The sequence below is a fragment of the Lytechinus variegatus genome, chromosome 4, assembly GCF_018143015.1.
Source record: "Lytechinus variegatus isolate NC3 chromosome 4, Lvar_3.0, whole genome shotgun sequence".
Lineage (NCBI taxonomy): Eukaryota > Metazoa > Echinodermata > Echinoidea > Temnopleuroida > Toxopneustidae > Lytechinus > Lytechinus variegatus.
The window spans coordinates 47,616,834-47,644,745 of record NC_054743.1 but is presented as its reverse complement, the minus strand read 5'-3'; the positions used below and the strand labels follow the sequence as shown (position 1 = coordinate 47,644,745).

Below are 27,912 nucleotides of genomic sequence, written 5' to 3'. Positions count from 1 at the left end.
GCTTGCATTTGGTCTACTTTCAGTTCGTCTTCTATCCATATTTTCTCATTGCCATCTCGTCCACTCATCATTTCGTCTATTAACCAGTTGGTTCAATAGCTATTTAGTCCTTATACCATTTCGTCTAATTGTGCTAAGTGTTATTTTGGCGAAATGGATGAAAATAAAATTGATATTAGACCAACTGGTTACGAGACGGAATGGTCATAGACGAAGTGGTGATTAGACGAAGTGATGATTTGACCAAATGGTTGTTAGACGAAATGTTGATGGACGTAATGGCATACTAAATGAATGTAGACCATGCATGTGACGAGTGGACGAGTTGGCAAGATACGAACTGGCAATTTACCATTTGGGTCACCATAAAAATGATAAAAATTCAAGAAGAATATTTTTCACAGTTGGACGGTGCAATATGAAGGGAGGGGGGGGGGGGGGTGCTTGCGATTTTCAAGTAGTGAAAACGAGAAAAGGAAGGGGATAGAAGGAAAGGCAAATTGAAAAGAGTTTTAATTCCATTCTACAATACCCATATTCTATATTATTCAATTAAGAAAAAATGGCGCAACTTGCAAAATCTTCATTTCACAATAGTTGAGTTTTTTTTCAATTTAAATAATGGTCCTTTTACTTTAGAGAAATAATACAACAAAACCCAGATCGATGTTTATCGAAACCATAGAAATTCTCATTCTCTTTTGCTGTTTAATTCATTAAAATATTCTCACCTTCAAATAAAGCATTCTAATTCCAAACTCCAATGTGTCATGGACCTTATTGACTTATACGCGATACGTGCCCTTGAACGAGGCGAGGTATACAATAAATTGTTTACTTCGGTACCCATGGTTACTGTGCCTATTTAACGTATGCATACCATAATTGCTGCGATATACTCAGGCTCGCCACGATGGACAGATTGTTACGCTTGGTCGGTATTATTTGAAAGGCGAATTATCCATTCGTTGGCGTGTGCACGCATTATTTACAATAATTTCACAATGATCAGCATTAATCATCATACATCAACCTTCTCCTGTGTGGAAAAGATGGTATTCTATATTGCATTTATACTCTCTACAGGTATGTGGTCTTCAAACGTCTGCAGAGTAAAACAGACATTCTTGTGCATTATCGCTTTCTGTGATTTAATCCATCAATTAATTATGATATATTTTCGTTTCAGTTGAATTTCAAGAGATTATGTGTGTGCGAGCGTGTTTGAAGCTTTCTGGGTGGTGTGTGTGGGATGAGGGTGTCTGTTAAATCTTGTCACATATTCATGAATCGGTTCACTGGCTGTTAGTATTGTAAAATGATTATTGTTATAAGAATGATGATTTTATCAACGACGGTATTCCAATTCATATGATGAATTCATAATATTCATGATATTTTTATTATTCTTAAAAGGTGTGCCCCCCCCCCCGAATGGTTATTCTGCTAATTCGTCTGTAACACATTATGGCTTGTTGTATGTGGATATTATAATTATGTTCATCAGATGTGACATTAGCATACATACAATCATTTCATATGACCAAACTTCTTTTTATAATCTTTATTCGTATGTGCGTGTGCATGTACTAGGTCTGTGTATGAGGGTGTGTGTGGGTTTGTATCCTACGCCTGAGACAGTTTTGAGTTTAACCATCTGAGGACACCATACAAGCAGGACGTCCCCATTCTAATCGCGATGCCTCGAGGCGGACAGTTAGGTAACGGGGGGGGGGTCTTTATTTTTTTTTAAATATTCAAAAATTAAAAAAAATGAGTCATCTGATAGAAGGAAGAGGTATTTTATTTTTTGTCCGGAAATTATTTAAGGTGTGCACACGACTTCAGGTAGCCCCCCTTTTTTTTTTGGGGGGGATGGGGTATAGCAAGCTTTGATTCACTTAAAGAGAAACACCAACTGAATATGAAGAGTCTACAACATTCACTGTATTATAAGTTTAATGGGAATTGATATTCTTCACATCTTATTTCTACACAGAGTGATGAAACTTCCATGGAATTAGGAAACTTGAATATTGTGAGTGATATTTTTCTCTGGGCTGGCATTGCTCATAGTCACGATGACGAAAGAATCACGTGGAACGAGCAGTCCAATGAAAGGAAGCGTGGATCCAGATACACTAAAAGGAAAGATTCCCGATTCCAAAAGAGTAAGTTTAGTGAGTTTGCCGAGAAAGTACATTTTTTTAAAAAGTTTGTTTAAATGTCTTTCCATTCACAACAAGTAACATTACAAATAAAATGATGCATGTAAAATTAACGAAGTAACACCGGAAGGCTAGCATTCAGCAGCATTAATTCATGGTGCTGCTGGTATACCGAATGGAACTAATAATTAAGAAAAACACATAAATATCAATTATAAACAGGAATATATATATACAAAACATAACGTGAAGACAAACCAATCGGCCATAACCTCCCACCCCGAAAGGTAACCTAGCCTACACTGCAATGTTCAATATTTCTTTCACTTAAAGGAATGATTATTAATACTATTCTGAAATAAGTGACGTTAAAAGATAGTTAAATTACTTCAACTCAATTTGCTTTTCATTTCATGGAGATATTGGCAATCGTATAATAACTTATTAAAAAGCGCAGCCATTTTACGGATATCAATACGAGCGACATACGGAGGAAAACTGGTCCAAAAAAGTAAGAAGCCCGTTTTCGACTCGTGGTGCGGACGCCGTATGGAAAATGTGACTGCATAAAGATATAAGCATAAGCACTTTGCTCTCAAACATTTCAACCTGGAATCACTATGATAGAACATAAAATACGTCCATGCAGGTCTAAATGAAAGCAATAGAGTAAAACCTTAGTATTAAACGGCCATTGAAATGAAAAGAGAAACGAGTGGAATGCCTCTGGCCGTCTCACCAGCATCACGGAGCTCAATATAGCAGCAGTGCTGACTTTGAAAACTACTCTAACTCGCACAAGATTTTCAGTGATACATGGTTACTATTATGTCCACTTTTTATGAACTAGACCTATAAACTTTCAAAGTTATGATGGTAATTCAACAGATACACCCAATTCGGCCAAAGTTCATTGACCCTAAATTACCTTTGACCTTAATCATGAGACCTGAAACTCGCACAGGATGTTCAGTGATACTTGATTACTCTTATGTCCAAGTTTCATGAATCAGATCTATAAACTTTCAAAGTTATGATGGTAATTCAACAGATACCCCCAATTCGGCCAAAGTTTATTGACCCTAAATGACCTTTGACTTTAGTCATGTGACATAAAACTCGTGCAGGATGTTCAGTGATACTTGATTAACCTTATGTCCAAGTTTCATGAATCTGATCCATAAACAATCAAAGTTATATTGGGAATTCAACAGATACCCCCAATTCGGCCAAAGTTTATTGACCCTAAATGACCTTTGACCTTAGTCATGTGACATAAAACTCGTGCAGGATGTTCAGTGATACCTGATTAACCTTATGTCCAAGTTTCATGAACTAGGTCCATATACTATCTAAGTTATGACGTCATTTCAAAAACTTAACCTCAGGTTAAGATTTTGATGTTAATTCCTCCAACATGGTCTAAGTTCATTGAACCTAAATGACCTTTGACCTTGGCCATGTGACATGAAACTCGAATAGGATGTTCAGTAATACTTGATTAACCTTATGGCCAAGTTAAATGAACTAGGTCCATATACTTTCTAAGTTATGATGTCATTTCAAAAACTTGATGATTTGATGTTGACGCCGCCGTCGCCGTCGGAAAAGCGGCGCCTATAGTCTCACTCTTATGGTATCACTCTGCTATGCAGGTGAGACAAAAATGACTATTGGAGGTAGGAGGCATTTACATTAACAGGTTCACACATTCCTTGCATATTGTAGACAGGTGGTGCCCGTAGACAGGTTTTGTTCCATCAAAATGGGGGATCGAGCACAATTTAATACTTGCCTCTTTTCACTTTGTTTTATTGCTTCAAGGTATTTCCTTATGACCCATCTTCACACACGACATCGAAATATGCCCTGGAACCGGATACAAGACCGGAGGTAAGACGGTTTGCATTTAGAATAATGAGCAAGGATACATTGTGAATCAAATGTGTGACATTTTGGGTGTGAGACCCGGGGGGGGGGGGGGATGGTATCCACTCCATGTAAGTGGTCCCCCGGGTGTGCGAGAAAGTGAGTGAGAGGGAAGACGATAGTGTGGATGTGCGACATTATGGTGTAGGTGTACGAGATGTGTGTGTGTTTGAGGGAGGGTAAAATTGTGGATGTGTGACATGATGGTGTGAGTGTGCGAGATGTGTGTGTTTGAAAGAGAGGAAAAGGACGACAGTGTGTGTGTGCATTGCAGGGTGTGGATGTAAATGGTGTGTGTTGTGAGGGAGGGCGATAGTGTGTGTGACATGGGGGTGTTGGAATGAGACTGCGCATGCCAGGGATCGAGTGCAAAAGTGTGGGACGTGAAATGCAGGGTGTGGATTTAAGAGGGAGGGCAACAGTGTTGGTACGTGGCATACTGGGAGTGGGAAAAGGTTAAATGAGGGCGACAACTACTGTGGAAGTGTGCCATTTGGTGTGAGAGGGTGAAGGCAACACGGGTGTGTGCCATGAGGGAATGGAGGGTGTGTGAAAGTGTGTCATGAGGGTGTGCGTGCATGAGAGGAGGGCAAGAGGGTGTTTGTGTGTCATGAGGGTGTGCGTGCATGAGAGGAGGGCAAGAGGGTGTTTGTGTGTCATGAGGGTGTGCATGAGAAGAGGGCGAGAGTGTGGGTGTGTGTCATGAGCTAGGAGTGCGTGAGAGGAGGGCGAGGGTGTGGCATGATGGAGTGCGTGAGAGGAGGGCGAGAATGTGGGTGTGTTTCATGAGGGGGTGGATGTGTGAGTGTGTGTCATGAGGGAGTGCGTTAGAGGAGGGCGACGTGTGTGCGTGAGAGTAGGGCGACAGTGTGTGTCATGATCGAGGGTGTGCGTGCTGAGAGGCTCAAGGGCGAGAGTGTGGGTGTGTGTCATGAGGGAGTGCGTGAGGGGAGGGCGAGAGTGTGGGTGTGTGTCATGAGGGTGTGTGTGTGTGAGAGGAGGGCGAGAGTGTGGGTGTGTCATGAGGGTGTGCGTGAGAGGGCAAGAGTGTGGGTGTGTGTCATGAGGGTGTGCGTGAGAAGAAGGCAAGAGTGTGGGTGTGTGTCATGAGGGTGTGCGTGAGAAGAGGGTGAGAGTGAGGCTGAGTGGCATGATGGATGCAGTTTTGAGAGGTAGTACGCGTGCCGGTACACGTGAAAGAAGTGCCACAGGGTAGGTGTATTGGTATGATGGATGATGGTTTGAGGTGTGCGTGTGGAGGGTGCAGTGTGGGTGTGTGTAGACGTTTGAATTCATGTGAAAAAATATGTGGATAAAACAAAACGCGTGTTGTGCGTTTGTATTTAATGATGTTTGTACAAGACGGTATCTCAAGAAATCAAGCATCCCACAAATATCCAATTCTGGTCAGCTCTAAATCATCATGAAGTCCATATAGGCCCAACATGTGGTTGAAACTCTTTGATCCTTTTGATCACATCATGCAGACCACCGTCTTGACACGCGTTTAATCATCCGAAGTGGCAGGGTACCACGTGCAATTAAATAGCCATTTCTATTTGTTAATCTTTGTGCTTGTTTGATGTTTTCTGTTTGATTTTGGGATTTAGGGCTACAACCAGAACTCTGCCGAGTCCAGTTTCAACATGGCACGACGGAAGCTACACACACTTCTCCTCGGCCTCCTTCTTGGCTCCATTCTCCTGGGCGTATCTCTCACGTGTGGCTTGGTCTTTGGAAAGGGTATTTCTACAAGTTACCTTTATATTAGAGGTCAAGTCCACCTCTGAAAAATGTGGATTTGAATCAATAGAGAAAAATTAGACAAGCACAATGCTGAAAATTTCATCAATATCGGATGTAAAATAAGAAAGTTATGACGTTTCAAAGTTTCGCTTATTTTTAACAAAATAGTTATATGAACGAGCCAGTTTCATCCAAAGGAGAGAGTCGATGATGTCACTCACTCACTGTTTCATTTGTTTTTTATTGTTTGAATTATACAATATTTCAATTTTTACGTATTTGATCATTAGGATCTCCCTGCCTGAAGCACAAAATGTTAAAATAATGGAATTCCTTGTGTTCAGGGAGGAATGAACGTTCATTTCACATGAAAATGACGAGAAAATAAAAATATTTCATATATAATATAATAAAATACAAAATAAATATTGAGTGATGTCATCAGTTCATCATTTGCATACCGACTGAGATGTGCATATAATATGTATAACTGTTTTGTGAAATGAAGCGAGACTTTAAAATGTCATAGCTTTCTTATTTTACATCCGATTTTGATGAAATTTTCAGTGTTAAGCTTGTTGAATTTTTCTCTCTTTATTCAAATCAAGTTTTTGTTGGGGTGGACTTGTCCTTTAAAGGAGGGGTCCATGCTGTTTCCCGTAGCACAAAGGTTTATTGAATTCTGATTGGATCCGAGTCAGTGTACTGCGCAAAATGCGCATGCAACAATTTACGATAAGATCAGAGCATATAAAAATCCTTTACGGAGATTTTGCCAAACAAAATTCATAAAATAATAAAAAATTTTGAATTCAAACGATTTTCAATTTGTGACGTTACATGCGCGAAACTCCTCTTTTATGTCAAGTAATGTAAATTTTACAACGTGTCTGCGAGAAGCTCCGTTATTAGTCAAGCAATATCATCATCCAAAATCTCTTTTTCCGCGGCTGAGATTAATCGAAATAACTGTCAGTACTTCAATAATGGTTTTCAACCATTTTTTTTAATAAAAAATCTTATATTCAGACATGTTACGCCATTCAGAGTGGCTTTTTCCTGAATCTAATACTACCGTGCTCATTTCGGATTCTCAACACTAAACTGTTTATCTATAAATATTATGTTACCAAAATTATCTCGACGTAAGGATGGATAGACCTGATGAAGGCCAAGGTCTAAAGGCACATTTACATATTTTAAAGAAGTATATGCGCACATTATACCCTAAGGCTTGTGATAAGACAGTGTAAGTTCGCGTCTTCAAGGTTAAAAAAACCCTTTTCGTGTACCTCCATTCCGGCACAATAAAAAAAAGCCAAACTGTGTTCCGAATGGGACAATGATCTGTACCTATATCGCGTACCTATATTACCACCCTTCTCCATGCGATTCCAAATCATTATTCGTAGTGACGGTTGGATCTTCTATCAGGGGTTCTTTGAATAAGTGTCGATCATACACTACCTTGTATACACTACCTTGTATACTGTGCAAGTTGATTTGATAAGCTAACCAATATGGTAAATAATTCATGTAATTTGTTCATGAATCTGATGTTTTAAATTGCACAAATCGAATGCCATCAACGAAGGAAAAGAGAGTATATATTCAGATTTTAATAAATATCATTACAAATCAAAATCATACCAACAGATTAAAAGATTTTCATTTATTATTACTACAACATAAATCCTTGTACAAGATTGTAGCGCATGTTTTTATTTACTTTTTTCTCTCCCCTCTTTATATGATCAGCCCATGAACGACCTATGATGAATTCAACAAACGCATCACAAACGAACTCTGGAAATTCAACAGTGTACAGCTGATGACTGAAGTTAAAAAATCCATTGCACGTACGAACTACACAGCATGCATGGTAGAAGGCTTTATGGTGGCCAGTACAGGAACGTGAAATTCATGTCCTTGAGAAGAATGGATCAACAATTCGCCATCCTCTGCACATGGTAAAGGATGCCAAAACGTTTGGCTGAAAACTCCTTCATCGTTCGTTAGTTGGCAGTGTGACCATTACAAACGTCCATGTGACAGTCGGTGTATCGGGGTTAACGGGTTTTAATGCATGGACATTTATAATGTTTATAAGGTTGATCTTTGACGATCATTAAGATTGAATCTGACGCATCTCGACGTTAAGGGCTATAGGGGGTAAGATGGATGGGTAGGATGCCAGCGATGATGGCTTGAGAGATACCATTACCATCGCGGCCACCCAGATGGATCACATCTGTTATCGGTGAAGTGTGTCAAGAACAAAGTTTCTTTCGAAGCGCTGTTCATCAACAACGAACCCCATCTTGGGGGGAAACATTTTGACTGTTACATGACCTAGAAATGTGCCATGATCCACAATTACGTCAAGGTTTGCAGATAGAGAAAGGCTCACTGATATATCAGACGTGCACGTTATGTCTGTGACATTGAAAAGTACAACCGCACCCAGTTGTAAACAGTCACCATTTCCATTTACCTACCGACGTCTAGTCATGCCAGTACATCAAACAGACGGGGCCTACTTAAAGGTCAAGTCAAGCCCAGAAAAAAATGTTAATTTGAATAAAAAGAGAGAAATCCCACCGCAGCACTAGAGTCCTTTGGCAAGGCGTTTATCTATATTTGCCACTCTCGACCCAGGTGTAGTAAATGGGTACCCGGTAGGAAGAAATTCCTTGGAATGCTCGATGCGCCCGATCAGGGTAGCCGTGCTAAAGCCGGGGTAATAGTATGCAGCGCTTAGAAACATTTGTATTAAGCGCTATATAAATGTTGCATATTATTATTATTATTATTAAATCAAACTAGATGATATTCAAAGTTTCATGAAAATCGGATGTAAAATAAGACAGTTTTGACATTTTAAAGATTCGCTTATCTTTCAAAAAACAGTTTTATGCACAACTCAGTGACAGGCAAATGAGACAGTCGATGATGTCTCCCATACAATTTTTCTTTTGTTTTTTGTTACAGATTTGACTAGGGCCAATCTTACTGAACCATATATAGTACTAAAATAAATGCTAATTCCACATGTTCAGGGAGAAATTTATCTTTGTTCCACTTAAAAAAAATCATATTCCATAAAATAAAATATAAAAGAAATAGAGGATGATTTCATCAGTCTCCTCGTTTGCATACCGACCAGGATGTACATATAACTGTTTTGTGAAATTAAGCGAAATTAAAGAATGTCATAACTTTCTTATTTTACATCTGATTTTGATGAAATTTTCAGTGTTATGCTCGTTGGATTTTTCTATTTTATTCAAATCAACTTTTTCTTGGGATGGACTCGTCCTATAAGATATAGAACGAGAACATTCCCGAGAACACGAAATACTTCAATAGCATGCAACTAGTGTTGCCTCGTTCTCGTTCAAATTCCATTCGATTTAACTTCCAAACAGAAAAAAACATTGCAAAGAATAAGTAATGAATGATTACATTGATGATATGAATGATTAACATAAAACAAAAAGTCATTTTGATCAAGGATATCTATATAGAATGTAACAATATTGAGAAATAACTCTTCATCTTTTTTCGAAAGTGAAATGTATTCCAAAGTAGTAAGAAATCAACTCATTGTAATTTAAGCAAATTTCCTAGAATAATTAAACATCCACCTCCAGAAGTGATGAGACATTTGCTCCCACGGCAGTGAAAGTATGATTTGATATTAGCTCACTTAATCATATTATGCCAAGAAATTTCAAAAGGGATGCAGAACGGTCTGTTGTCACCCCCCCCCCAATGAAGGCAGCGGATGGGGAGAGGGTGGTGATCGGTATCAAATGCCATTAATGAGTAAAACAGTTTTACTGAGGCCGTTAGGTAAATGTCTTTTAAGGGTCAAGCCCATACTATCAACAGATTGATCGGAATAAAAGGAAAAAAAAAACAAAAAAACAAAATCACAAAAATAAACACGAACATCGGATGTATATTAGTAGGTCATCGTATATTAGTACTGTTTTTTTCGTAAAACAGTTACATGATTTCACGGGTATAAAGCAAGTGAAGTATAATCATGGTGAGGGGGGGGGGGGGACTGCCTTTGAGGAGTGGACAGCATCCGCGCGAATCGTCCTCAATAAAGCACCCAAAACAAGGTTTTAAGGGCAGGTTGGTAGGACACTGCCAGACACTAGCCTGACGTGAAGTTGTGCAGATGTCCCGAATTAGCACATTCTAAACAGGAATTTTCGTGCAGATGCACCTGATTTGCAAATTATACTAATACTAGTGTTTTGAGGCCATCGTGATTTCGGGGGAGCTTTCCCTCATTAATTCTGTGTTTATATTATTCGGGTTCCACGCGTCCCTATCCTACCTGAAAAAAACCCTTTTTTTCTCGGGTAGGAGAAAAAAAAATACTTTTTTTTCTCGCGAGGATGCTGTTCACTGTCCAATGGTTCTGACCCCCCCCCCGTGTAATTAGTGGGTACTACCATGTAGGTTGGGAAGCTGTCCATAGACATATGAAGATGGCACACCGTTGGAATCTGATTTACTGCATGGTGGCTTGTTTGAAAAGTAATGACGACACAAAGATAGATCTGATGGAAGATGTTGGACCAACATTAGACCAGCGTTGGACCAATGTTGGCATAACTTTACCTCGACATAACTGCTCTCAATCCCCTGGTCCTAATCTCATGAATATTCATTACATCATTACCTGACGAAAGTTTGAGCTAATACAGCTATACCAAATTACATATATATGTTTATTAAGTATTTCCACATTTCCCAGAAAAGTACGTAGTTTGTTTATCAAAAATTTATAATCAAACAAGTTATTATAAGTGAAATTTTAAAGGTTATATGGACAATTGTTATTAACCGCTGACTGTCAAGTATTATTTTTTTTAACAAGTGCACACCTAGTTACCAATAATGCATATAGCATTTCCATTTATTTGAAAGCAAGATAAAAGAGCTTTGAAGATTAAATGCTTTGCTTACCGCCGGACATAGGTGCCGCGCCGGGGATCGAACCCCTGACTTCCCATGTATAGCAAGCCGCCTTAGACCACTCGGCCACGGCACCTCATAGTATAGTAAAGTTGCTCGATCGTAAGAGTCACTGACAGGACTCGACGGTTACATGTAGGTGCAGTAAGATAGGTTTTGGATGTATGATAAACTGCACCTTGAAACCAAAATAATGAATTTTTTTTATTGCCTTATGCTTTGGAAAAATTTGTGACAATGTTGCTAGGCAATTAATATTGGAGCAATAATGATAACGAACAACGTTGGAGCGACGTTGCAAACACTGCTGGACTGACGATGTATATGCGCGTGCACTTATTCCACCGATGCTTCAACGTTGGCCACCAACGTTGTTGCGACGTCGTAGCTGACGATTCAGACAACGTTGTAATATTGCATGTTGCCAGACAACGTTGGGCCAACATTGGACACATCGCTGGTCTGTGTATGCATGTGTACTTATATCATGATGCAACGTGGCCTGCCAACGAGAGAAATAGAAGGGGGTGGGGAAGAGAGAACACAAGTATGCACTTTTGAATTGACGTCATAATTAGCGGGCGCCCGATAATGCCAGGCCCGTTAAAATTCACATGAATTTGGCCACTATACAGCAAGGATCAGTGAACTTGACCAACTGACACTATTCCAAGCAGGTCGACACAATCTATTGAAGTTTTGTTTGGTGGAAGAATACAAATATTTATTAATAAACGAATCGATACCGGATATGTTGACCTTGTCTTTTGTTATCAGCCAGTCTCGATTTGGCTTAGAGACTGCGTTCAAATGTAAACAGTTAATAAAAAAACCTACTAAAAGGTGACAAAGTACATTCTACAAGTATAGCTAGATATCTGAGGAAATAATGAGCTAACCAAAACGAACATGACGAGTATTCATCTTATAAATTATTTCGTTTTGCTTATTTTATATAACCAAATTGGGACTCGAGCTGCATCGTTCAACCTCACAATCCTCCATACAAATGATTGCCACGCTCGGTTTGTGGAAACTGACCAGAATGGGAAGGTATGCTCGGCAGATACTGCCGAGTGCTTCGGCGGGGTCGCACGGCGGGCTACCGTAGTGAATGGAGTGAGGGCCGGTAATCCTGATGGGCACGTTCTGTTTCTCGATGCCGGTGACCAGTTTCAGGGGACCGATTGGTTTTATACCTACCGTGGAAACGCGACGGCACACTTTATGAATTTATTAGGATATGATGCTATGGTGAGTAATGTAGGTCTCAGGTTTATCCTCAAAATCATTCTTGTGAACGAATTCTGCAAATTAACAACTGATCCACTAAGTCAAAGAATTTTCGAATGGGAAAGCAAAATACATAATTTCCGCTCAGCCCAAGGGGCAGATCAAGGTTCTTCCAAGGGGGGGGGGGGCAAATTTCCCGAGGAATATTGACATGTAATTAAGCAGAAAAAAAGAAAAGGAGATTACTTTTGTTTGAACGACATATTCTAGCAAAAATATAGGCTGTAACTTTCAAGGGGGGGGGGAGGGGGCACACTCGTGTAAGAACGACAAATAATGACTTTGGTTTTCGGGGGGGGGGGGGCACGGGCCGGTTGTGTCCCCCCTCCCTGGATCCGAAACTGCTCCGACCTACGATGAATAGACCTTTAAAGGACAAGTCTACCCCAACAAAAACTTGATTTCAATAAAAAGAGAAAAATTCAACAAGCATAACACTGAAAATTTCATCAAAATCGGATGTAAAATTTCGCTTCATTTCACAAAACAGTTACGTGCATGTCTTGGTCGGTATGCAAATGAGGGAACTGATGACATCACTCACTATTTTTTTGTACCTTATTACATGAAATATGAAATAATTTTATTTTCTCGTCATTGTCATGTGAAATGAACTTTCATTCCTGCCTGAACACGTGGAATTCCATAACTTTAACATTTTGTGCTTCAGGCAAGGAGGTCCTAATCATCAAATTCGTAAAAATTGAAATATTGTATAATTCAAGCAATAAAAAACATAAAAAATAGTGAGTATTACATCATCGACTCTCTCATTTGGATGTAACTGGCTCGTTCATGTAACTAAAAATAAGCGAAACTTTGAAGTGTCACAACTTTCTTATTTTACATCCGATTTTGATGAAATTTTCAGCATTGTGCTTGTCTGATTTTCTCCATTGATTCAAATCAACATTTTTCTGAGCTGGACTTGACCTTTAAGGATCAGGAATACGACAATACGAGTACCGTGATTGGGAAAAAGAATGGCAATCAGATTAAGATACAAATTTGAAACTCCTTTTTTATGTCAGAGCAATGGAAGTAAAAGGACATATCACACATTTACACTCTAAAAAAATAAAGTGCTAATTTAGCTCTTAAAGGAGAAATATATTGATTATGAATGTGGTCTTATTATATATCAATGGAAAGGTAATGATGTGGGGATCATCAGTGGGTCATTCAAAAATACCGAAAATAATACAAAAAGGTGAAAATCGCCGATTAAAAAACGTTAAAATGCCCCTCCGAAATATGCCTCGCATCGGTCTCTGAATTGACTGGAATTTGATGACGTCACTGTCTGTACGAGAGGCGTGATTGGCTCTCTCACATGAAGCTCCACACTCCACACTGTCACTGAATATTTCTATCACGAAATGAAAGAAAACCCAGAATTTTATCTAGATTTGGATTTTCAAATTGATGAAGAGAATGATGATGAAGTGAACAACACAGTGACGTAGTTGGAGGTAAATTGGGGAACTATGCCGATGATGATGATGAAAATTCAACTTGCCTGACGATCACAAGTCATGTACATGAACCTTCATGAACCTTCAGGTTCGGATTATTCACTTGTTTGTAAGTACAGTTATATCATTATTTTACTTCTTATGATAGACTCTGTCTGGATGTGGTTATTCATGTTCAGCATGAATTCAATTTGGCCCGGCCGCGCGGTGTAGCTAGCACTTCAAGCAGCATGAATTGGTAGCGAATCGGCATGTACATGACTTCACTTGTGATCGTGTTGCAAGTTGAATTTTCATCATCATCATCATCATCATCGGCGTAATTCCCCCAATTTACCTCCAACTACGTCACTGTGTTGTTCACTTCATCATCATTCTCTTCATTTCAAAATCATCAATTTGAAAATCCAAATCTAGATAAAATTCTGGGTTTTCTTTCATTTCGGGATCGAAGTATTCAGTGACAATGTGGAGAAAATGTACCCTTGCAACAGGTTTTGCATGCAAGTGGAGCTTCACGTGGGAGAGCCAATCACGCCTCTCGTACAGACAGTGACGTCATAAAAAATCCCCAATTTCGCGGACGTAATTCTGCGTGTTTGAAGCATTCAGAGAGAGAACTTTAAACTATCAATTAACTGAGTTTCATCGGTCTCCATGATAAATGATGTACACCATCGTGTTCTCCTTATTTTCTCCTTTATTGTGGTATATGATTCTCCATTTTTACGATTTTCAAAGAGCGTGTATCGACTGCACTTCGGAGTGCTGATTTGTCTAGTTCAAATTCGAACTAGACAAATCAGCACTCCGAAGTGCAGTCACTTTACACGCTCTTCAAGAGCTAACTTAGCACTTCATTTTTAGTGTACATTTAAATTCAATCTCTTTCTCACAATTTGCCTTCGCTGGCCATGTACTTTCCATTGGCTGAAATAAAGTGGGATATATTCTGCCACCAATTAATGTTTAAAAGATCTTTTAAAAGAGCACCTAATACAAATGTCGCACTAATTTAGATTTCCTCAGTATACAAATGAGATCAGTTTCCTGCCCTCCCCCGCACTCTCTCGATGTATCTGTTTTTCATTCAGCGCGTAATTCCATGCACGACTATATCGATTGTCAAAACCTTTGCTTTTTAAGTGTAGCGAGGTGTCTGGTTATCTCTAGATCGTGCAGAACGTATAGGCCTTTGTCGGGGCAATAAAATATATTCTAAGAAAAAAAACCTGAGGCCCCCTTCCATTTGTTCCCCATTGATTCGCGAGCGAGAGGGAGGGGAACATGATTTTTTGTGTTGTTACTTCGAGGTAAATGTAGAGCAAAAGGGTCGTTCACCTTACCAGTCTATTTCATACAGAGCGTGTGAATAAAGTTAATTACCCTTTATCAATAATTATCTTAAGTTATCACATCTAATCAGCACAGCCGAGTTAAACCTGCCTTCTACGCAATCTCATTATGCAATGAAAGCAGTAGTTTATCACATATTGTCGTCCGTGAGTACAAAGCCTCATCCCTTGATTTGAATTCAAACTGAGAAATTCAATTGAATGGGTGTGGCCTTATACGCAAGGAGGCAGGTTGGCAAATGTTTTCAGAACTAAGCTGGTTAAGGAGGGGGGGGGGGGGTGATTAGATTTTCACCCACGCCCAACACTTAAAGGTTAAGTCCATCCCAGAAAAATGTTGATTTGAATTAATAGAGAAAAATCAGACAAGCACAATGCTGAAAATTTCATCAAAATCGGATGTAAAATAAGAAAGTTATGACATTTCAAAGTTTCGCTTATTTTTCACAAAATAGTTATATGAACGAGTCAGTTACATCCACATGAAAGAGTCGATGTCACTCACTATTTTCTTTTTTTATTGTTTGAATTATACAATATTTTAATTTTTACGAATATGGCAATAGGACCTCCTTGTCTGAACCACAATATGTTAAGATAATGAAATTCCACGTGTTCAGGGAAGAATGAAACTTCATTTCACATGAAAATGACGAGAAGAAAAAATATTTCATAAAATTATAATAAAATACAAAAGAAATAGTGAGTGATGTCATCAGTTCCCTCATTTGCATACTGAACGAGATGTGCATATAACTGTTTTGTGAAGTGAAGCGAAACTTTAAAATGTCACAACTTTCTTATTTTACATCCGATTTTGATGAAATTTTCAGCGTTCTGCTCGTTGTATTTTTCTCTTTTAATTCAAATCAAGTTTTTGTTGGGGTGGACCTGTCCTTTAAAGTGTGTAAACGAACCCGGCATTTGCAATGTCAAAATACAATACCCTTTCCCAAAGAGAGAGAGAGAGAGTGGTTTTGATTTTTTGGTAGACAATTTGAGATATTTTTTTAACAGGAACATTTTGATAAAGTGACACATATCAATTTGCTTTCATTGGCAAATGAATGATCAGAATTGGTTTTACTCTATTCAATTGTGGCCGAGTTTGTTGACATCTCTCACACGTACGATAAAGAAGTGTGAGCCAAAACCCATGAGGTAAATAACCCCGGTAAATAAATCGGAGAAAGGTTGTATTTATCTTGCATATTACGGAACCCCCCTAGACAGGCACGATAAACATGATAAGAGAAGTTAATTTGGGTAAAATTCCACCTGCAGGTTACTGTCATATACATATCACCATGATCTATTCAGCAGTTTAAACTTGACGGTCTACTGGCGGGGCGGCTCATGGCCAAAAAAGGGGAAAACCCCCCAAAACAAAATAGCACCCTCCCCCGATATTCGGCACCCTCTATTATAGATATCGCATCCAATTTCAAGTCCCCCGTTCCAGTCCCTTTGATGTTGACTACGCTGTATACTTTCAAATCACATCTAAACCGGGGCCCGTTGCTGAAAGAGTTGCAATCAATCGCAAATCTAAAATCACGGTCAACTTGATTTTCAACAAATGAACAGCGTGCATTTTGGACTTGCGATTGATTTTTTGGCTTGCGTTTAAACGCAACTCTTTCTGCAACGGGCCGAGCTTCCAATGTGACAATTCTATAGTCGAGAAGATTCCCAATGCGCACGAGAAAAAGGAACCATCGCTACCAAGACGCACGAGGTATTCAAGAACATAGAGAAAGTATTGCCAAGTGCCCTTCATGACAAAAGCACAACCAAGATAACTTTGTACAAAATTTAGTTAATCAAAATAGCAGGTTTGTCCTGGACTCTGGACAAACGATATACATGCCCTTTTTATGTCAGCCAGCGCCGAAGGCTTAGGAACAAATCGCCATTGCGGTTCACCAATTTTCAAAAAGAAACTATGGAAGCTTAAAAGTGCCACCGAGATACTGAGATAATTATCTAGGAAAGTCGACATCATGATAGCAAAAAATCAGATGACGAGATCTTTTAGAAGAGATGATTAGATGGCAAGATCCCGGATCTCGTCATGTCGACATCTTGTAGAATAAGAGATGATCAGATGACAAGATCCCGGATCTCGACATGTCGACATCTTGTAGAATAAGAGATGACAAGATCTTCTATCTCGTCATGTCTACATCTTTTAGAAGAGATGATCAGATGACATGATCATGGATCGAAGATCTTGTCATCTGATCATCTCTTCTACAAGATGTCGACATGACAAGATTCGGGATCTTGTCATCTGATCATCTATCCTACAAGATGTCGACATGACAAGATCCGGGATCTTGTCATCTGATCATCTCTTCTACAAGATGTCGACATGACGAGATCCAGAATCTTGTCATCTCTTCTACAAGATGTCGACATGACGAGATCAGGAATCTTGTCATCTGATCATCTCTTCTAAGATGTCGACATGAGATCCTGGTATCTTGTCATCTGATCATCTCTTCTACAAGATGTCGAAATGACAAGATTTGGGATCTTGTCATCTGATCATCTCTCCTACAAGATGTTGACATGACGAGATCCGGGATCTTGTCATCTGATCATCTCTTCTACAAGATGTCGACATGACGAGATCCAGAATCTTGTCATCTGATCATCTCTTCTACAAGATGTCGACATGACGAGATCCGGAATCTTGTCATCTGATCATCTCTTCTAAGATGTCGACATGAGATCCTGGTATCTTGTCATCTGATCATCTCTTCTAAAAATTGTCGACATGATGAAATCCGGGATCTCATCATCTGATCTTTTGTGATCATGATGTCGACTTCCCATGATAATTATCTCAACATCTCGGTGGCACTGTTAAGCTTCCATAAGAAACCGTTTGCTATTTTTTGGTAATTTCAAGGGCATTTTCAATACACCTACTCTGTTCTTGAATCCGTCTCGGTTGCAGATGCTTTAACTCCCTAATGACGTATAAACGCATTTAATATCTTCCGGTTTTCCGTGACATTAGGCCTATTGGGACAAAAAAAAGCGACAGTAGACCTAAACCGGAAACAAAAAGGAATTGATATTTATGGAAAATCAATCTCCTGGCGTAGTTGTGTATTGTTTGGAGCACGGTGGCTTGGAATTCATTTGTATCTTCCATTTCCGTTGATCCTATTTACCTTCCCCGATTTTTTATGTTCTATAGGTTCTTGGTAACCATGAGTTCGACAACGGAATAGGCGGAGTGGTTCCCTTTCTGCAGAACGTAACGTTTCCAGTGTTGAGCTGCAATATCGACTCCACAAGCGAGCCACGCCTACATGGCCTCTACGTCTGCAGTCACGTGTTCCAAATGGGCGGGGAAATGGTGGGCGTGGTTGGCTACACGCTCAAGTCTACTCCCGAATTTTCAAAGACAGGTAATGAAGGCTATCATAATAAGGGGGGGGGGGGGGGGGGGCAAGATTCTGGCCTTTCACAACATATCATACCAGTAAGGGGGGGGGGCACTTTTCATGTTCCTGGTCATTCCCAATTGTTTCAAAATGAATTCACGGGAAATTTGATTATAGGGGCTTCCTAGACATTTTGAAGCTAAATTGCCATCCTGGCCTCGTGTTTCTGTTTGCTGCTGCATCGGGGCCGTCTAGCTAGGGCATTTTACACAAATGAGTGGATTCTAAACCATGGAAGCTTGCAGGTTCAACGAAGACTTTTACATAGTCATATGGTGTCAACATATTGTTGAAATAATTAAAGCCAACATCGAAGATATATACAGCCATGTCAACATCGAGATGGCAAGATCTTGGATCTCACCGTGTTTACATCTGTAGAGATGACGAGATATTATCTCGTCGTGTTAACATCCTGCAATTGCAAGAGATGATCAGATGACGGGACCTCGGACAGAACTCACCATGTCCTATATCCTGTGGAAGAGATGACAAGGGTCTCGTAACATCAAGGTTAGCGATTAATCGTACTTTTGATTTTTACGATTGATTGTACATTATAGTCAAGGGAATTAGTCGTAGAAAAATGTTCTACGATCATTGCTAAGCTTGTGTTACGGGCCCCAGGTGATGAGATCCTTGCAATCTCCCGCAACTAATATTCCTGGGGGGCTTTTCATCAATATTTTGTCCGACAAGTTGTCAGATCTGACAACTTTCCTGGACTCTGATTGGTTGAGAGGCACTGCTACTTTAGTAACTGTCGGATAAAACGTCTGACAAATCCTTTCATGAAACGCTCCCCCGGACCATGTTTGTGCACGTGGCGTTAGAAATGGGCAAGGCATCTTGTCAACCGATCATTTGTTCTCAATAAATAGACATGGCGCGATCGGGCATATCGTCATCTGATCATTTCTCCATCAAGCAGACATGACGAGATCCAAAATATTGTATAGCTGGTAATCTCTTCTTAAAAAGTAGACATGACAACATCAGAGATCTTGTCGTTGGTTTTTCTCTTTCACAGGAAGTAGACGTGACGAGATCCATGATCTTGTCATCTCAATCAGTTTTGCAAGAAGTACACCTGACAAGATTTTCTTATCTATCTAGAGTTCTTCTATAAATACACAGATTTCACTGTATTTGTGATTACAGAATCGCTGGTATTCAGCGATGAGATCCCTGCTGTTCGAGCGAGGGTCGATGATCTCATAGCCAGTGGAGTCAACAAAATAATTGCTCTCGGTCATGCAGGGTTGGACGTCGACAAGGCCGTGGCCAGGGAAATTAAAGGCGTCGACATCGTGGTTGGTGGACACTCCAATACATTCTTGTACACAGGTAGTTGATGGACTCGTCTTGTTTCGACATGCAACAACACACACATGCCACAACAACCTTGGATAACACTAGATGCAGCCCAGAGCCTCTAATACACATGCCCCCAAACCTTTCCCAAAATGCAAAATTGTGACCTTGTAGTCCTTATGCACACAGTTCTAGCTACCACTCTGAACAAGACACATCAGGCCAAGTCTTAAATGAAAACAAAAAGTTAAATAGAATAAAAATAGAAAAGTCAAACAGGCATAGCACTGAAAATTACATCAAAATCGGATGTACAGTAAAATATGAAAGTCGTGCCATTTCAAATTATCCCTTAATTTCACAAAACAGTTATGTTTACATCATGGTCAGTATGATAATGAGGGGACTGATTACATTAACCATTCACTACTTCTTTTGCATTTTATTGTATGAAACAAGTAATATTTGTCTAACTCTTTATCCAACCAACCAGGTGATCCCCCCTCCAACCAAGTGCCTGTTGGAGACTACCCTTACATCGTGCACCCTGTCCATGATAGCGAGGCATCTGTGCTTGTCCTGTCAGCCTACGCCTATGGGAAGTACCTGGGGCACCTAGATGTCACCTTCGATGATAACGGGACAGTGACAGACTATGCCGGGAATCCTGTGCTCCTGGACAGCAGTGTGGACAAAGGTCTGATCACCAGGAGGTTGACTCCTCTACTCTCCCAACAAATCTTTGGTTTAAACCGATGACTGCTGGAACTAGGTGGTCTAAATATAAAGCCAATAGTAATGGCAGAATTCAGTATTCATTGGGTCATTACGAGTTGGCCTAAAAGTATTGGTAGTTGAAAGAACATACATTGTAGATATCACCATCATGTCTATATCATATTCATCTTATTTTCAGCCTAATTCGATTCTACCCCTCTTTCCTCCAGTTTTACTCTCTCCAACTCTGCCTTTCAATCCTCCTATAGTATACCCTTTAAAGGGAAACACATTACATAACGGAGTTCAAAAGTCAAAGTTACGACATCATACTACTTTGCAAAAAGATAATTTTACCAAAAATTAAATCATCAAAGTCTAAGTCAAAGTTACGACATCATGCTATTTTGCAAAAAGATAAATTTACCAAAAATTAAATCATCAAATTCTCTTATCTGCAGACCCCTCCATATTGGCTGCTGTGGAAGCTTGGAAGATCAAAGTTGACGAAGTCTCCAACACCGTCATCGGTCACACCGAAAGTAGACTGAACGGTGACCTCGCGACCTGCGGAACACAGGAGTGTAACCTCGGCAATGTGATGGCTGATGCCATGCTCTTTGAACATGGTATGGACTGGTTTGGCGCTAACATTGCCATGACCACCTCTGGTAGCATCGCTTCATCCGTAGAGGCAGGTACGAGTCCTGGTTTCAATTCCCAAGAACCTTACCTTATCCAAGATTGCCATCATCACTGGCAATTTTTACAGATGGCAATGGCCAAGATGATTCATTTCTGACAATACTGTTAAAGAATGAAAACTTTTCAGCGGTGGCTTGTTTCATGAAACTGTTTAAACGTTACCAGACTACTGGAATCACGGCAGAATATTTTCAGGCTAAGTGCATTACATGTATAATAAATAATGTTTCTTTCAAAAAGATTGATAACAGTAATAATAAAACAATATTAAGGATGACAATAACAATAATAATAGCAATAATAATACTTTTAATAATAATGGTCATAACAATATTAAAACATTACAAAATCATAACCATAATCTGAATTATTTCATCTTCAAATATTTGTTTTAATTTATTCACTTTTCTTTGTGGTTTTGATCAGGCAATGTTACAACCGGGGATCTCATAACTATAATGCCGTATGGAAATACTATCGATAAAATTCGCCTCATGGGCAGTGATCTCCTCCAAGTCCTAGAAGTAGCAATGATGACCTTTGACCAAACAACCCCAATCTACAGCTTTCTACAAGTGTCTGGTATGGGAATATTGAATGTTACTTTGATAAAATAGCATTTATATCGCGTGCGTATCCACCTTGTTATGTGTGCTCAAGGCACTCCTATATTACCCCAACTAAGCTAGTCTACTGATTCACGTGCTCACAGTTTTTTGAGGAATGAATTCCTGCCGGCACCCATTTACCTCACCTGGGTTGAGTGCAGCATAATGTGGATAAATTTCTTGCTGAAGGGAAACACAACCTGGCTTGGAATCGAAACCAAGTCCTTCTGATTAGATCACTGTATGCAAAATGTGTAATGATCTACATGCATCCTTCGGCCAGTAGCAGAAGACAGTAATCAAACGCTCGATGCGCCCGATCAGGGTAGACATGCTAAAGCCAGGGTAATAGTATGCAGCGCTTAGAAACATTTGTATTAAGCGCTATATAAATGTTGCATATTATTATTATTATTAAACGCAAATATAAAATGCACTCTTCTGATTGGACGGAAATCAAGGGCTACTTACATGTGGGGATAGAAATACCATTTACAAAAAAAATTACAATCGTCATTTTGATACAAAATTTGCAAAGACTAACAAACAATTGTTACATTGTATCTTGTATGCTCTTCAGGGACAAGGAATAACTTAAAATACATTTGAAAATACAATTTCTATGTTCTTGAATCCATCGTGTGTTTGACTCGACAACAACGCCGAAAGTGAGAAAACAGAAAAAAAATCAAAGAAACAATTCAATGAAAGTTTGTTAAAAATTGAATCGAATAGTTAATATTAATGTTAAGATCGTGAATGTCCCACTGATAATGAAAACAAAAATGTGTGATGTCAGACCTTCCTACATATTTTACTTCAATTAGAACTTTCTTCAATTCTATCCATAGATCAGGGGGCTCTTTCATAAACGACTTGCAACTGTTGTAATTTTGCCATAATGGCAACTACCATGGTTAACAGGGATCAGTAGCCAATCAGGGGGGGGGGGGGGGCGTTTCATGAAATGACTTGTCGGACGTTTTATCCGACAGTTACCATAGAAACAGTGCCTCTCAGCCAATCAAAATCATGGAAAGATGTCATATTTGACTTGTCGGATGAAAATATTGATGTAAGGCTCCCCAGAATCAAGGTTTTCATGGTAGTTGCCATAATGGCAAAGTTACAATAGTTGCAAGTCCTTTATGAAACGGGCTCCTGGTCCCAGTTACACAAAGGATAGCCATCAATTGCCAAATGAAATGGCCCTATCAAGACCATTGATGCATGTGCATTTTGCTCAGTAGACTGACTACCAACCAATCAGAATTGCTCATTCGCATTAGCATTTTATCGCTAACCCTTGTGTTACAGGCACATTTTTTTTAATGGAAGGACATGCAATGGAGATTTCAGAAAATATACCATGGGCAAAGAGATTGCACTGTCATGACCAGGGGCGGATCCAGGATTTTCCAATGAGGGGGGGGGGGGGGCACATGTTCTCAGAGGAAAAATTTGATGAGCAAAACAAAAAAAAAGATTTTCATAAAAAAACAAGGACATTTACGACATTTCGTCCACAAAAAAATTTGACAAGCAAAGGGGGGTGGACACACTTCTGTATTAACAGCATTTTTCATAAGAAATGTTAATTGTCCCCCCCTCCTGGATCCGCCGGTGGTCATGAGGAGAAATATATGTTTAAGTGTACATTTGCAGTGTACAAAGGTGAAAGTTGTAAATCAATGCTTTATTAATATAAATCTCAATATTCTTACACTCATAACTTTCCCGTTGTTTGTCAAATTGTTCTCAAACTGTCATTGAGTTTATTTTTACGTTTTTCTGTTTCATACAAGTTGTTCCAAGAGTTTCATTCTTTAAGCCAATTTATGCATGCGTAGCTCCAAGAGTATCATTTTTTACCACTTTGTTTCTAATATTCCTGATTTTGACCCCATGTACCTTTGCGCCCTTTTTAAATTGAGGGTGTAGAAGAAATTCCTGTTAAAACAGCAAGACATCTTGGTGTCCTATTTTTTGATAACCACTTTAATATGTAAAATTACATTAATTCTACATGTTGATCTGCGTGATATGCATTGCATAAGATTGGGAAAATCTACACCGAATATTCATAGAGATACCTCTGAAAGGCTGGTGCATGTTTTTGTCATGTGCCACTCATGTGCACAATAATCTATTGTATGGAGTACCAAACACTCAACTCCAGAAACTTCAGGTCATCCGAAACTCGACTGCTAGGATTGTTACCAGAACAAAAAGATATGAATCTGTATCATCTGTATTAAGATCCTTGCACTGGTTGCCTGTCAGGTTATGTATGAAGTTCAAGATCTTACTACTCTCATTTCAGTGTTTTCAACAAATGGCTCCATCACATCTATCTGAGTTACTTGTAAAAATATGAACCTGTTAGAAATCTTAGATCTATTCATAAGGATTTATGTGGAGCGTTGTGGCCCAGTGGATTAGTCTTCGGACTTTGAAACAGAGGGTCGTGGGTTCTAATCCCAGCCATGGCGTAATTTCCTTCAGCAAGAAACTGATCCACAATGTGCTGCACTCAACCCAGGTGAGGTAAATGGGTACCGGTAGGAAGTAATTTCTTAAAAAGCTGTGTGCGCTATGAACGCCTAGCTTAGCCGGGTAATATAGGAGCGCCTTGAGCACCTAACAGGGTGGATATGTGCGCAATATAAATACCCTATATTATTATTATTATTTATATAACATACCTGTTGTTAAGACAAAGTTTTATGGCAAAACAGGGTTTGCGCACGCAGCGCCGGAACTCTGGAATAGTAACCCACACAATAAAAGGCAAGTTGATACTAATTGGGCAATTTAAATCTGCATTGAAAACATGTTAATTCAACTGATAAAAATATTATCAAAGCATTACCAGCAGCTTTTCTTCATCTTTTCTTCTTTTTCCTAACATGCATTGAGAACTTTAAAGGTAAAAGCGCTACACAAAACCTGTTCTATTATTATTATTATTATTAATAGGGATGGTGATAGAGTATGACCTGACCAAGGAGAGCGGAAGCCGGGTCTACAGAGCACAGTTCCGCTGTAGGACATGCACAGACGATGGCACCAACTTGCTCATGGACATTGACCCCGAGGCCCATTATGAGGTCATCACTAACAGCTATATGGCGGCTGGGGGAGGGGGGTTCGATGTCATAAGGGATAACAAACTGGATCATATATCAGGTGAGTATTAGTATAAGGAAAGGTGGCTGGGGTGGGGATGGAAGGAAAGAGTGGTCGACATTTTGGCAATCCGCAGCATGCACCAATGATAAATGAATGAATAAAATAAATGCATGGATGTCAAACCATGGACCATCATGGGATATGGTGGATGGCGAGGTAAAATACGTTATTGAGTGCTTAAATACATAACACGGACGAATCACTGGAAATGTGGATACAATTAGGGATGGAAGGATGATTTATTTTAAGCATCGTAGTGTTGGGCAGGACAGGGTGGTCATGCCAAAAACATGATCAAAGATGTATTGTTAGCACATTTTCATGAAGACAGTCTTTCTTTACCAATATGTAATAAATAAGTGAGTGTATGTAAATGGTCTTTTCATACGTGTTTAATTCAGTATTGTTTTCTCTGTTCTGTTTTTACATGAACAAACATCAAGTACATGGAAAAGATCTTGACCTTTGCTCCTCTCTTTCTCTCTCGAAATGCACATTTGTGGACAAATGTGATCTGCCATCCGAAACTAATAAGTCACCAGAAAATAATTCAGAGAGCTCCTTAAAGCAGGCAATAAGCTTTGAAATGACATATAACTTGTCAAAATAGATGAACAATAAGCCACACAATTACTTGATTGCATGTAGAAGAGTTTCAGTGAGATGTTGAAATAAGGAGAAAAAAGCAAGGATTAAGATTGAGTAATCACTCGAGCATGAAATGTGTATCCTGGGCATGTCTCTGGAAAAGACTTATTTTCCTCCAGCAAGAAATTTATCCACATTGTGCTGCACTCAACCCAGGTGAGGTGAATGGGTACCTGGCAGGAATTCATTCCTTGAAATGCATGTGTGCTGTAATTACGGCAGCCAAGCTACAGCTGGGGTAATAATATCCAAGTCCTTTGGAAGCGCATAGAGACATTATTCATAATTGTGATATGTGCTATACAAGAACTGTTTATTATTCATTATTTCACTATACGACTATCTTTTCCCCATTCTCTCTCCCCTCATGATTTTATTTTACCCAGGCAATGGTGACATTGAAGTAACTTCGAATTACATCACGTCGAACTCCCCTCTGAACCAAGCCGTGGAAGGCAGGATCATACTCTATGATGAATTCAACAGACCCAATTCGAGTCCCAACCTCAGGCCCGCTTTTGGACTACTCATTGCCTTGTTTCTTTTAGCAACATGTCACATATATTAGCCTTTTATGTAAACAGTGTAGTCTTTTACAATGAACTTCAATGAAGCTTTATAGGAAACAATGGTGAAAATAGATCAGTAAACAGAAAGTCTACCCCTTTTTTTAAACGCGAGAGAAATATAAAGCAAGTATCACACAGAAAATTTCAAACAGATCAGGTGTAAAAAAAAAGAGAATTTTATGGCATTCAAAATTTTTACAAAACAATGATGCGATAGTAGCCTTGTGGTGTAGCCGTTCAGACTCTCACCTTGAGTCCTTTGGCAAGGTGTCAATTCACACTTTGCCAATCTCCAACAAGGCGTCACAAATATCATGGGTACCCAGTAGGATGCGGAAGCTTATGTAGTATGCCCAGGAATTGAGTAGTGAAAATCTTGTTGGAATTCTCTCTCGTATGTTGAGAAAGTGCACATTATCCTTTGTGGTCATTCTATTCCGATGACTGGGTTAAAAAGATATCTTATTTAGAGACACCGATCCTATATATTAAAGGGAAATGAAACCTTTGGAATAGGCTTGTGTAGACATAGAAAAATCAAAGAATAAGAATAAAGAAAGTTTGAGAAAAATCAGACAAATAATGAGAAAGTTATGAGCATTTGAATATTGCAATCACTAATGCTATGGAGATCCTCCCATTAGTCACTAGTGATCGCAATACTAAAATGCTCATAACTTTCTCATTATTTGTCTGATTTTTCTCAAACTTTTGTTGATCTGTTTCTTTGATTTTTCTGTTTTCACACAAGCTATCTTGTTCCAATGGTTTCATTCTCCTTGAAGTGTAATATAAATGTGGAATATTATCATAAATGATTGGTAAATGGGAGAGTTGATAACGCCATGTTACTTATCTTTATTAACATCCGATTTTAATGCAACTTTTAGTTCAAACCTTGTTTGATTAATCTCAGTTTTAATTCAAAATCAAATATTGGTTGTAGTGGACTTCCCCTATAAAAAGGACTAGTGTTCATTCCTTCAATAATAAAAGGGATCGTACATGTATACTTAAGGCCTCTCCCAGCATGCAACACTGGCACTGGTCCGATGGTCCCAGAACGGTAAAAATTGCTGCTCGGCCAGTAATTTTTCAGAAAGAAATTTACTGGTCCTGAATGAGATCAGTAAAAAATATTTCAAATTGGTACAAATGATATTTTCTTACCTTTTTGTAATTTATAAAAATGACTCTCCAAAGTTGAGAAATGGTTCTCCTGAATTATGTTGTGTGTGTGTGTACTTTGCCAATTTTTTGTAAGGGGGGGGGGAGGGGGGTAACAATAAGCAACAGACGACAGCAAAATAAACTTGAGTTGTTTATACATTTTTCTTTATTTTGGGGACCAGTAAAATACAGGTTCGAACCTGTAATACATGGAAAATCTGGGTATCTACTAGTCCGACATGAACAGGTTGGACCAGCAGAAAAAAAGGGTTGGTGTGAAGTCCTGCCTATCCTTATCTTTGAAAGCTCATCAAAGTTCACTGAGCAATTCAAATTTGGCTGGATGAGCTAGAAATGATCTATCAAATCGCTGTACATGTAAATAAACACACATACTTATATGTTTTGTAAAGGAATATTAAAAGTACTTTCTACAGGAGACATGTCCTCTGATAAGAACTCAAGTGAAGTGTTTTCTATGTCAGCAATCATATTGTAACAGTTGCTCATATTTCAAATCAAGAAAACACAAATAGATATTGGAAGAAATATTATGCTAATTTC

At 39.1% G+C, this 27,912-nt stretch overlaps 2 protein-coding genes across 2 annotated transcripts; both read left to right on the top strand.

Moving 5' to 3' along the window:
• Nucleotides 1–932: 932 nt before the first annotated feature.
• LOC121412730 lies at nucleotides 933–8,167 on the top strand. Its single transcript, XM_041605499.1, has 5 exons — nucleotides 933–1,086; nucleotides 2,000–2,171; nucleotides 3,993–4,061; nucleotides 5,708–5,840; nucleotides 7,602–8,167. The coding sequence occupies exons 2-5, from the start codon at nucleotides 2,082–2,084 to the stop codon at nucleotides 7,673–7,675; spliced, it is 366 nt and encodes a 121-aa protein (XP_041461433.1). The 5' UTR covers nucleotides 933–1,086; nucleotides 2,000–2,081; the 3' UTR covers nucleotides 7,676–8,167.
• A 2,989-nt stretch (nucleotides 8,168–11,156) lies between these two features.
• Nucleotides 11,157–26,705, top strand: LOC121414202 (5'-nucleotidase-like). Its single transcript, XM_041607281.1, has 8 exons — nucleotides 11,157–12,095; nucleotides 18,176–18,389; nucleotides 19,587–19,772; nucleotides 20,233–20,436; nucleotides 20,918–21,154; nucleotides 21,588–21,743; nucleotides 24,749–24,958; nucleotides 25,996–26,705. Exons 1-8 carry the CDS (start codon nucleotides 11,751–11,753, stop codon nucleotides 26,175–26,177), a joined length of 1,734 nt encoding a protein of 577 aa, XP_041463215.1. The 5' UTR covers nucleotides 11,157–11,750; the 3' UTR covers nucleotides 26,178–26,705.
• The last annotated feature ends 1,207 nt before the right edge of the window (nucleotides 26,706–27,912 follow it).